Here is a 12,346-nt window from a genome sequence, read left to right on the forward strand (position 1 = left end):
TAATTCAAAGAGATCCCTATTTGAGGAGCTGGAAGTTTGCTGTGGTAGTCTGGACTGGACACCAGACAGGCCACTAAGATGCATTAGAGAATTAAGGCAAGTCATGGTCAAGTCCAAGAAGGACACTTCATAGCTCTTGCTATGAAACTATACTTTCTTAAACATTAACCCAAACATTTCAAAGACCTACACCTCGTGTTATCTTTCAAAGGACAAGAGTGGTTAAGTTTTTATTCAACATGCTCAACTTTAATTGGATATGGACATTGATATCCCTCACGTAATATGACCTCCCAAGAATCAGAAAGAGGTCACAAGGTCTTTGGTCAGCTCTTCATCTTGTTGCAGTACCAGACTGTGGTTAATTGGCTGAAAGTCCTCATCCTGAAAGCAGACTATCTTACCAACCAGACTCCAGGTGAGATTAAAATACACTGTTCTCACCCTCTCCCAGATGGTACCCTTGCCCTAATATAAGTTGGAATGATAGCTATACAAGTTTATATATCATGTTGACCACTCTGAAGTCCAGAACAGTGGAACTCTCAAAAGAGGAATTGAGAGCACTCAAAAGCACCATTCTGAACCCTAAACCAGGGCTCATCAATTCCAACCTTGGAGGGCAAGATCTTAGCTCTAACCCAGGGGTAGGTAAGTTCGGTCCTAGAGAGTTCAGCTTCAACCTTAATCAAACACACCTGAACAAGCTTATCAATCCACTCAGGATTACTACGGTACAGGCAGGTGAGGTTTTTTTTTCAAGGTTGGAGCTGAACTGTGCAGGACTGTGGCTCTCTAGGACCGAACTTGCCTACCCCTGCCCTAACCAAACACTCCCAAACAAGTTAATCATCTCTCTGAAGAGTCTTCCCTAAAATTATAAACAGGATACCCTACTACTGGGGAAGCCAAACCTGTAACAGCTGTGCAGGTAAACTTCACTCCCCTAAACTCAATAGGCGCACTAGAGGCTATGGTCTTTAACATCCTTGTCAGTGTGCCCACCTCCCATGATGATGACTCGGGTCCGAGTCCCACTCGGTGTGGAGTGGTTAGGCTGGAGGGATTGCTCCTGGAGGCCTCCCATCCTGCAGAGTTTTACTACAACCCCAATCAAACACACCTAAACCAGGTTGGAACTAAAATCTGCAGAAGATAGCCCTCCAGGAGCTGGATTGGTTACCTGTGCCCAGACTCGCAGTCATTTTCTGCCCACAAATGGGTTCAAAATCATTTTATTATTCAGAAGGGTGCTCACAAGCTAGTATATACCATCAGTCTCCCTTTCTCCAAAACCATGCTGGTGTGGACTTCACAGCAGACTTCTACCTGGTATTTTTTGTGAATCATATGACCCAGATGTCGACTTAAAGGAGGTCTGTTAGAAATTAGGGTGGCATTTAGGACAGGGCAATTAATAGGTAAAGATCAATTTCTGTGATTGAGTGGCGCCAAAAAGATGACAAGATTAGCACATCTGTGTTTCATAACTTGACAGAGGTGGTATGAATTTATTGTGCGATTGGAGATTAGAGGTCATACTTAATCTCCATCTCACAAAAAAACACTGCATTCCTCTTCCTGTCTTAAATAATGCTTTAACCAAATTTCACACAAAACATTCCACAACGCTTAAAATGTCAAGAGGTGCCATGTTTTCCGCATACAATGCAAAATAGTTCCCACAAAACTGTTTAATGTCCTGGGAGTGCAGGAAAGCATATTGCACCACAAATCCCTCCTATCAGATGAATGAATACATTGTCATGATATGACAGCACGCCTGCCATATGTATATGGCAGGTCCAATTTACATGACTGTTATGTAAAAGCAAGAGGATTTATCCATCATAAACTAAAGCCTAAATGTTTGCTTTTAATGTTCAGGATTAAATGCTTGTTTTACGAGAGCCAAGATCCACAGGAGATCAGCCTATTTTAATGACATTGTAGTTTAATCCCCCTCCCTCTTCAATCCTAAAGACGACAGTCCGATCCCTTTCATTTCAGACCTGCTCAAACCTCAGCAATGGGAGGTCATGGCCATGAGGTCAATTACATGTACAGCATTCATCTCCATAGATGACACACATGAAATCTTATGTATGTGTTGTGTGACTACATATTAACACTGGTTTTGATATCCAAGTATAGAGAATCATGGACATGGACATGTTTCAAATAGACTACATGCTGCCATAATACTCTGAGGATTTTTTCTTTGTGATGCATATTTTATTGAATTTTTCCTTTTTCTTTTGGCAGAGATGCATCTACTCATTGCCACTAATGCAGGGTCTTGCTGGTTTTTTAGGCCAATGAAGAAGGATAGATTTACTATGTAGTACAAGTCAAACAGAAACTGTGCTGTGCAACATCATGTTTTTCAACCATAAGTGCAAAATGAAAAGCTGACAAGACCTCAAGTCTGACCCAACCATGGACAGATATTAATGACCTTTATTATACTGGCATTCTGTATCCAATGTTAGAAGACATTTTTGACTGAATCTCTTTAAATATCTAGAACTAAATACTACAATTAATTATTATTATGTTACTGTTGTATAAACTGCTACTGTTGTATGTATGAAATCAAATATCTCTAAATAAATCCTTTGGAAAATAACCTGTAACTGGCATTCAAGACAAAAAAAAAAAGTCAGCATTTATGGGAAAATTAGATAATTGCAAAGATTAATAAATATAGTCTGTTTCATATGACGTTGTTTTGTGTGTGTGTGTATTTAAATTTACCTCAAAGTTGGAAGCTAAACAGTTTAGCTGTACTGTGTAATTTATAATAAATGGCAATTAATAAAGAAACTGTCAGTGCATTATAGATTTTAACAATGGATTATTGTCACTCCAGATGCTGGCTCCCCTCTCCTCTTCAAATGGACCCTTCCGAATATTCCAAATCTGGGTCACAAAGCTCAACCTGCCTTGCAAGGAATGTTCCATCACTGCAGCCCAGGGGCAATTTGTCCTGTTGTAAGTTTGGTTGAAGAGATATTACTTTGGCTGGACCAGCAAGACAGAAAAGAAACATAATTACACCGCAATAAATGAATGATAGCGTTCTGAGAAGCTAAAATAATAGGACCCCACACAAATTTCCAAAAGTTGAGCAATCAAATTGGCCTGATTTTCCATATATGAGTGGACCGGTCACACTTTTCACCTTCAAGCTGATTTTAATTTCTCTCTTTTAGATTTGACATTGCATCTCACACTGCTGACATCTGCGAGGGGAAGGTTATTATTTTATTTTTTTTACCACGTATTAGGGTTCACTGATTTTAATAATATCGCACCACAGCACTAAAGCTGTTTATCCCATTGTACTTCTATTTTAAGTGCTGTGCGGATAAAACACAACATTTGTAATTTCGTTCAGTACAGGGTTTCTGCTGTGTTTTATCCCTGCTTCTGACCACATCTCTGCAGACGCCCTCCTGCGACCCTAAAAGCTGCTTATGTGCCCCTTCATCCCAGCATGCTCTTCGATTAAGACTAAATGTAAGATCAGGACACTCTAATTAGAGTCTAAGACCTGATGTTCTTATGCATGGAGTTGTTTTGTTTCTCAAACTTCCCTCTCTGAGATATCACAGGTTTAGAAACTGAACAACAATTCCGTCAAGTATCTTATTAAAATATGACTGGTTGGACAGGTCTTATATGTTTTTGCCATAATCATCATTATAACATACCTTGGTTGTTTTGCTGTGGTTCTTCAGATTGGTGGGCTGTTTCTTCTCCTCCTCTTTCTCCAAATTCCTTGATCCCCTCTTGAGAGACTGAGATCTGGGATGAGGACCTCTTGGCTGCCCCCTGCTGGAGTTCCTGCTCCAGCTTCTGTGTTTTTCTTCCCTGATGGTTTAATGTGTCAAGAGCATTCCAGGTCTAAATGTGTCACACACAGCTGTTATTCATTTCTGTATTAAAAGACCAAAAAAAGTATTCACTGCTTGAAAATGATGTAACTATAAAAGGGGTTTACTTTAGTACTTGTAGCGTTTTGGACCCTGCTGTCGACCAAACCAGATCTTCTTGTGAAAACTGGAGACCTAGTACACATATCACATATACATAAACATTTTTTGTCAAATGCCAATAAAATCTGATTTATGGCCTCTTCTCCAAGGTGCGTTTTAATGTCCGCTCCTGTCAGATGTGAATTATGACACTGGGAAAATTCCAGCGTTCCCAGCCCCACTCCTCTTCCTGAGCCAGGATTCATGCAGATCTACTGACTGAGAGTTAGGAGCAGGGTTACTGCAGTTAACTGAATCCATAGAAAATAACAATAAGAAATGTGTTACGTGAAATAAAGTAAATGTTAACTGACATCAAAATTCAGCTAATTGCAGGGGAAACATTTTTCGTTTTCATTTAGTTTAAATTTATTTAATAGAATAACTAGAATTGAAATAGAAATAAAAAAAACTATACAGACACATGTATAAAAATTATAAAAATAATGAAAAATAATGAGAAAAACACAACCAAATTATTCAAACTTTATATATAAGAATAAAAACTAATTTAAAATATTAATGAAAACTATAATAGATTCTAAATGATACTAGAACTAAACTAAAACTAATGAAATAAATGAAATAACTATAGCTAAATATGCTATATATTTGTTGTTGTTGTTGTTGTCTATACTAGTAACCAGTACAAAAAATAACCATGGTTTTACTACTACCAAAAAAAAAAAAGTTACTATAGTTAAAGCATGGTATAGCTACAAATGAACCATGGTTTTGCTGAACTAATGTTAGTTTAATGGTGTTTGTAGTAAAACTATTAAATGTAAAACTGTAGTCATACAAATGGTAATCAAAACATTGTTCCTACACTTTTACTGTAATAAAAACTTGATTATTTTTTTGTAATGGAAATAAATAACCTGGTTAAATAAAGGAACTGAACTGAAAATCCAATTATTATTATTTTTTTTTTTTTTACAGAATTGCTAGTTACCAGACAAACACAAACAAACAAAAAAAATGAATAGATTTATTACCGGTGTCACACAAACAGTATTTTTTTGTAAATGCGACATTCTCAAATATAACTTTTCTTTCAAATATTTCTTGAATGTTTTCTGTAAAAGAACTGCTGGTTTCCAGTCAAACTCCCAGTTAGTCTTTTCTTTTGCTCTTTGATTTCAAAAACCAGTGGTCGATATAAGGAATGATCAATAAAAAAGTCAGATAAACCTCGACTGATCTTGATTAATAATATGCGTCTGACCCTCCATTTCCTGGGCTCACTGATTCCTCCACAGATTCTCAGTGGGGAGGGAAGAATGGAATTTCCCCACAGTCTCATTTTTGTATAAGAAGAAGTGGAAATATAACGAATCAAACTGAGTGACACCTGCAGAGTGTTTCTGCAGCTCTACTGACCTCTCTCCACACCGCTCTCTCTCTCTGAACAGACTTTTCAGCTGCAGCACAGAAGGGAGACACAAACAAGCACAGACAGGAAGTAAATACTGGCACACTTTTCTGATGAAGTGCTTAGAGTTTTACTATGGACACGATTCAGCACCTGCTCGGTGACCAGCCTCCTCTGTTGGTCCGGATCTACAAGGTCTGAGGCCGTGGGTTTGTGTTTTTTAGTCTCTAATGGAGATTCTTTCTCTGTTTTGCCCTGCGGAATGAAATCTCAATGGATAAACACACTAAACACACATGTCCAGACAAACACCAGTCAGTACCTGCCGGGGAGCTTCAAGATCCTGCAGTTTGTGTAAGGCTCGGTCTCTTTCCTGCTCAAGCGTTTCTGCTCGCCTTCTGCTTTCTGGAGCCAAAGCATAAAACCAAGTAAGTTGTAAATTCCTGTTGTACAAAATGAGTGTTGTTCTTTTATTGTGGCAGGGACATTTCTCCAGTACACAAGGGGGCGATAGAGTCACCTACAAACTGCTGTGCTTTTAAGCAGTATTTATGTCTCTAGTCATACACAGGTCAACAGTTTGAATTTATTTTCATTTACAGCAGATGCTAATGTTAATAATGCTTAAGAGCCCCTTCAAATGTAAATGCTACACCTACTTGCACTGTGTTTTAAACAGACTTCGGAACACAACAACTTATAAAATCTACCCTGTATATCTAGGAGCTTTTGTGTTTTATAAATTATGATATATTTTTGGCCTTTACTCATTCTTAGCATGAGGAATACCTTTTAGCAGGGCCTTCAGTGACTCTAAGTCCTCAGGACTGCTTTCACTGACCACTTCCTTTCTCGACAGCAGACCTTTGTGTCCAAAAATCTGCCCAAGGTAAGAGGCACAAAGACGTGTGATACTGAAACCTGGTCAGGTTAGAGTTTTATCGTCAGCTGTCGCTGTACCTCCTGCTCCAGGGCGGATATCTTGATCTGAGCCTCTGCTTTCTGTCTTATCCTCTGGATCTCCAGGTTCTTCAGATCTTGATCCCTGAGGCAGAAAGGGAAGAAGAGCTGATGACATTAACCTGGCTTATAGTTTATTATTCCATAAAGGAACAATGAGCAGCTGCTGCCTGTTTTACTGGTTTTTGATAGCACTGCATGGTCATACTACATGACCGTTAAACCCCAAACTGGAAATAAATGCTCATAAATTATCTGAATTGTGCATCTTAAGGTCCTTAAACAGTCACATGCATCATTCATTCAAATATGGCCATAACTATTTATGTTAACACTGGTAATGTTGATATAAAATATCAGTTATATATATATATATATATATATATATATATATATTTACTCCATATACCAATTTATACATTTCTAAATTAATTCAATAATTGACAGTTTATTCATTAGTTATTTCAGTGTTATTTTAGTACTTTTTAAATTCTAATATAGTATGCATTGATATATTTAATGTATGTTTATATATATACACACACATATATATACATACACACACACACACACACACACACACACACATATACATATATATATATATATATATAGTAGAGATGAATATGGTATAAATAGATTGCTAGTATATTTTAAAATATATTTACAGAATACATATTTTACTTATAACTGTTCATTTATATTTGGGACATATATTATCAATGTAATCTTTCTTGGTTAAAAATTACTTACATTATCAGAAAATATCTATTTAATATTTTTACATTAACAATTTAATTAATATTCTATTTATTAAAGCCAAGTATGAATCTCATCAAGCTTGAACACAGGAATAAATTGCATTTTGTAATATAAAGCAGTTATTTTAAATCATAAAAATATTTCAAAAGATTTCACAATATAACAACTTTTGCTGAATATTGGATCAAATAAATGCAGGCTTAATAAGCAGAAGAGAATTATTAAAAAAAAACACACACACATATACATATTTGAAATATGCATTTTGGTCGGAAAATAAATGTTTAAAATTACATATAATTTAAATCATATAAACATATGTTTTTTTATATTGGAATGATTATGAGTAAAATATACATACTTCTCTTTAATTTCCTGATCTCTCTTTGCAAGAAGCTGCTCCAACCTCTGGACCTCACTGCTCTGTTGTGACTCCTGCACAAGAAAAACCTCTGTTAAGGCATCAGTCATCCAAGATGACACAGATCTCTGCCGGGTTTGCAGGTCCCACCTGATGGTGAGCAGACCGCAGCTCCTCCAGCTGTTCTTCCAGCTGTTCCTCCAGCTCAGTGTCTCTGATCCTCAGCATGTCCTTCACCTGCACCAACTCTCCATCCACCACCTTGGACATCACCTTTGTAACATTGGGAGGTTAAAAAACTGTTCATCTCACATTGTGACATTGTGACCAAACAGCTCTTTAAATGCATATTATATATTAATTCATGAGGGACTTTTTGACTAAGCACATACAGAGCTACCCATGAGTCTCTGCTGCACTTGGCTTTGGTCCTTCTCAGGCTCTATCTGTTGTAAAACTCCAGGCTCTCGCTGCAAGACAACGTAACATACAACACAGTAACACAACACTTGACAAAGGGTCACATTAGACCAATGAAAAGAAATGAAATTTACTTTGTCATTCACTTGCTGTTGACTCTTGAGCTCATTGAGTTCTGTTTGTGTTGAGCATAACGTCATCGCCACATCCAGCCACCTCTCATTCCAGTGAGCAGCCAGTTTCCTCAGCTCCTCCTTTTCCTGCTCAAACTCCGCCCTCATTTGCTGTTGCTCCTCCTCTTTATGCTTATACCCCGCCTCCGAGATTTGGACTTTTTTTTCCAGGTCTTGACATTTTAAATGCAGAGCCTGATTTTCTTGTTCTAGATTGTCCTGCAATTCTCTGTATATATGGAAGAAATAACTTGGATCAGAGCCAAAAAAAAAATATCTATACAATGAATATTAATAATAATTTCTAAGCAACACTGAAGTTGACCTGTGCTGGCAGCATCTCTCTCCCAGCTCTATCATCTTCTCATGAAGTCCATCATCAAATGTTTTCCTCAGTTCCTCTTTCTCTCCTATCAGCTGCAAGCGCTCAGTGTCCAGTGCCGCGATCTGATTGGTTTGGATCAGTTTCTCTGCCTCCAGCTCGTGTAGCTGGTTAAGAGTCACTTGTAGTCTCTCCGTAGCTTTGGTCAGATCAGATGACAGCTTTTCGTTCAACTGAAATTCCAAAGTATTCAAAAAAAAAAAAAAGGTTGTTCGGAACAATTCAGAACAAAAAAAAGGGGGTTTTAATGATAGCCACTCAAATTGCTTAAATATTTTATTTAATTATATGTATTTAAAATAATAGAATTTCACCTGATAATATAATATAATATAATATAATATAAAAATATAATATAATATAAGAATATAATATCATATAAAAATATAATATAATATCATATAAAATAATATATCTGGCAGAGATCATCTGGGAATGTCAGATTTAACATTCAAAATATTAGCATCAAAAAATTAATAGAAAAATATTAAGCAAAAATAATCCACCATTAAGACACATTATGTATTTTTGAAATAGGTCTCTTATGCTCACCAATGCTGCATTTATTAACTTTTTAATATAGAAAAAAAAACAGTAATATTGTAATATTTAATCAGAAATCATTCTAATATGCTGATTTGCTGCTCCAAAATATTATTATTATCAATTAACTCTTGTACTGCCTAATATTTCTGTGGAAACTACAAAAGACATCGTTTATTTTAAATGATTTTAATTTTCAGTTGCATTAATTGAGTTTTTACTGTCACTTTGGATCAATTTAATCTATGAATAAAAATGTTAATTAACGTCATAAAAGAACCCCACATTTCTGAATGGTGGCATATTTTTGTATACAGATTTAGAAAAGAGTGACCTCTGACCTCTTTAATGGAAAGCAGCTCCTCCTTCATCAACATGGTTTCCATCTTCTGCTTGTCGTTCTGGCTCTTAGCATGAGACAGCTCAGCATGCAGCTCACACACCTGCTCACTGAAGCCCTGTCTGCTCCTCTGCTCTCTCTGCAGCTGCAGATCCAAAGCCTGGACCCTCTGATGGAGCTCTGCTTTCTCCTTCACACACACACACACACACACACACACACACACACACACACACACACACACACACACACACACACACACACACACACACACACAGAAAAGTCATATCTAAAACAGTGCTTCTGCAGCCCAGAAAAGGTCAAGGACAGCAGGGGCAATCAATGCTAAAAGCAAGTAGTAAAATGTGTACAATAAATACAATTGTCTGATAAAACTGTTTGGTCATAGCTTAAAATGAAATGTGATTTCAGACCTGGACAAGACGGTCTTTGTCCATTAAAGCTCCGGATAGTTTGATCTTTAAGTCACTCAGATTGTCTTCTAGTCTCTGGGTTTTAGTGGAGAACAGGTCTTTTTCCTAATAAGGAGATAATAGTTTTTCTGGCAGTAATGGATGTAATAATGAAAAACTAGAGAGTGTAGCACAGTTTTTTGCTCATACCAGCTCCATTTGTCCCAGACGGCTGCGGGACTCATTCAGCTGGTCCTCTAGCTCTTTCTGGGTCTGGATGGAGCTGCTCAGGCTTTGCTCCAACTCTTCTGCTTGGTTAATTGCCTCATGTTTCCTCTGTGTAAATGTTTGCGTGCTTTTTAAATCAAATCTCGAAACCTCAGCTTCAGTTTTGTACATTAACTGTAACTTTAATCCCAGCCAGTACAATTTTAAAGGAACAGTTCACCCCGAAATGTTAATTCTCCCATGTTGTTCCAAACCTGTATGACTTTCATTCTTCTGTAGAACACAAAAGAACATTTTTGAAGAATGTTTGGTAACACTTTACTGAAAGCCTTTATGTATAATGCATTATAAAAGTAGTTTTAATGCATTACCTTGTACAGTCTCATAAATAATCATAACCACAGTTAAAACGTTATAACACTTATCAATTCATCGTTACACTACATATTTAAAATGAGCTTATAATTATTTAACGACAAGATATATAATGTATTACAACACCCATTATGAATAATCATAATGCATGTAGCCTTTAATAACCATTTATAATGCACTGTAAATAAAGGCTTCAAGTAAAGTGTTAACAGATGTTTTTCTTGTCTTTAAAATTTGTTTTAGTATTATTTACTATATTTATTTTTATGTTTTCACTTTTAATTCGAGGTTGTTGTTGTTGTTATTTAAGTCATTTTGTTATGCATTATTGTCATTCTTATTAGTATTTTCATATTGCTATTCTGGATTATTATTTTAGCTTTAAATCTGTATTTATTTCCACTTTTAGTGTTTCAAATTAAACTAATTTCAGTTAGGTCATTTGCGTTTCATGCAAGAAAGTCCTAGACATAGAGGTTTGAACAAAGATGAGGGTGAGTAAATAAAGACAAAATGTTGATTTTTGGGTGAAAAAAAAAAAGTGGAATGAGTGTTTAACCTCTTCAGAGGAGCGGAGCTGTCTCAGTGCGCTCTCTTTCTCATACTCCAGCTCGTCTGTTCTCTCCTCTGCTTTTCTGAGAGCTTCTCTGAGCTTCTTCATCTCTTTCTCAGCCTGCCTCTGTTCCTGGTGGAAGCAGCAGCATACAGAAGCTTCTTAATAGATTGAAAGCATCAGTGAAGAAAGTTTCTCATGTACGTTTGCAGATGTTTTTTGCTCTACCTCTCTGAGGGTTTGGTCTTTTGCAGCGGGCAGAGTTCTGCTGAGAGGGTTTGGTGAAGAGGCTGGACTTCTTCTCTCCAGGTCAGACCTCATCTTTAACATGTCCAACTCAAGCTGCAGAACTCTTTGTTTACATGGAGTGTGTCATCATATCAAATCAAGAATATATATATATATATATATATATATATATATATATATATATATATATATATATATATATATATATATATATATATAGTAAGTTGATTAAATGTTAGTTGTTTAATGTACAGTACCTGTCACATACAGTATGGATTCCATATATAACACCAATATAACTCACTTGTCATGTAATTCCCCTCGACGGCGGCTTTCCTCAAATCGGCTCAGCTCTGCAGCTTCCTTGTCTTGTTCAAGAGCACTCACTGCTTCTGACAGCTGCTGTGGGGGAGCACATTTCGATATCCCTTTCCTGTTTACTGTCCCATCAAACTAAACCAGACTGTAAAAGTCAGTGTCTGTAGGGCTAAAAACTGCTTCATCCATACCTTGTGCTTCATGTCCAGGACGTTTGAGATGCTCTGGCTGTGTTGAAGCTGAGATCCCGTGGTTTTCAGAAGGTCTGTCTGAGCATCCAGGTGACCTCTGGCCTCTCTGAGCTTCTGGGTGAGCTCTGCTCTCCTCGTGCTGCTTTCCTCCAGAGCAGCTCGGAGCTCAAAGTCTTCAGTGGAAGAGTGTGATCGCGGAGCTCCTTCTGGAGCCAGACGGGATGTAGATGACCATCTCGTCATGCCCAGGGAGCCCCTGTGTTTCTGGCTGCCAATAGTGCTGGTTTAGAGAGATGTCAATGTTTATATCATTCATTAGCTGGACAAAATCCTTCTGAAAGTGATTCATCATTCCAATGATATTGGTCCTCTGTGATATTATCATTGTGGTGTGTTGTCTTTACTATTCTCATAGAATTAGAATGATTATTAAAACTTTATATTGTTATAATTTCCTTGAAAATTCCTCACCTTCAGGCCATCCAAGATTTTACCACTTGCTCACCAGTGGAGTGAATGGGTGCCGTCAGAATGAGAGTCCAAACAGCAGATAAAAACATCACAACAATCCACAAGTAATCCACAACACTCCAGTCCATCAATTAACATCTTGTAAAATGAAAAGATACATGTTTGTTAAAAACAAATTCATCATTAACTGGC

At 37.0% G+C, this 12,346-nt stretch overlaps 1 protein-coding gene across 1 annotated transcript; it reads right to left on the reverse strand.

The window, feature by feature from the left end:
* Nucleotides 1–2,422: 2,422 nt before the first annotated feature.
* LOC128014053 (myosin-9-like) lies at nt 2,423–11,926 on the reverse strand. Its single transcript, XM_052597292.1, has 19 exons — nt 11,684–11,926; nt 11,479–11,576; nt 11,154–11,277; nt 10,932–11,057; nt 9,980–10,183; nt 9,791–9,895; nt 9,358–9,546; nt 8,417–8,646; nt 8,053–8,368; nt 7,649–7,771; nt 7,499–7,572; nt 6,376–6,460; nt 6,205–6,295; nt 5,738–5,820; nt 5,569–5,670; nt 5,424–5,464; nt 4,007–4,073; nt 3,717–3,909; nt 2,423–3,024 (listed from the first exon to the last, which is right to left on the reverse strand). The coding sequence occupies exons 1-19, from the start codon at nt 11,924–11,926 to the stop codon at nt 2,894–2,896; spliced, it is 2,625 nt and encodes an 874-aa protein (XP_052453252.1). The 3' UTR covers nt 2,423–2,893.
* Nucleotides 11,927–12,346: the final 420 nt, after the last annotated feature.

The sequence above is a fragment of the Carassius gibelio genome, chromosome B25, assembly GCF_023724105.1.
Source record: "Carassius gibelio isolate Cgi1373 ecotype wild population from Czech Republic chromosome B25, carGib1.2-hapl.c, whole genome shotgun sequence".
Classification (NCBI taxonomy): Eukaryota; Metazoa; Chordata; class Actinopteri; order Cypriniformes; family Cyprinidae; genus Carassius; species Carassius gibelio.

What these genes read in the sequence shown, in the direction of transcription:
- LOC128014053 (XM_052597292.1), bottom strand. Translation starts at nt 11,926, where the DNA reads ATGACGAGATGGTCATCTACATCCCGTCTGGCTCCAGAAGGAGCTCCG. An exon ending in GATCAGGAAATTAAAGAGAA is followed by an intron (nt 6,461 to 7,498) that starts GTATGTATATTT and finishes TTTCTGCCTCAG; the next exon opens with GGATCAAGATCTGAAGAACC. An exon ending in AAAACGCTACAAGTACTAAA is followed by an intron (nt 3,910 to 4,006) that starts GTAAACCCCTTT and finishes TGACACATTTAG; the next exon opens with ACCTGGAATGCTCTTGACAC.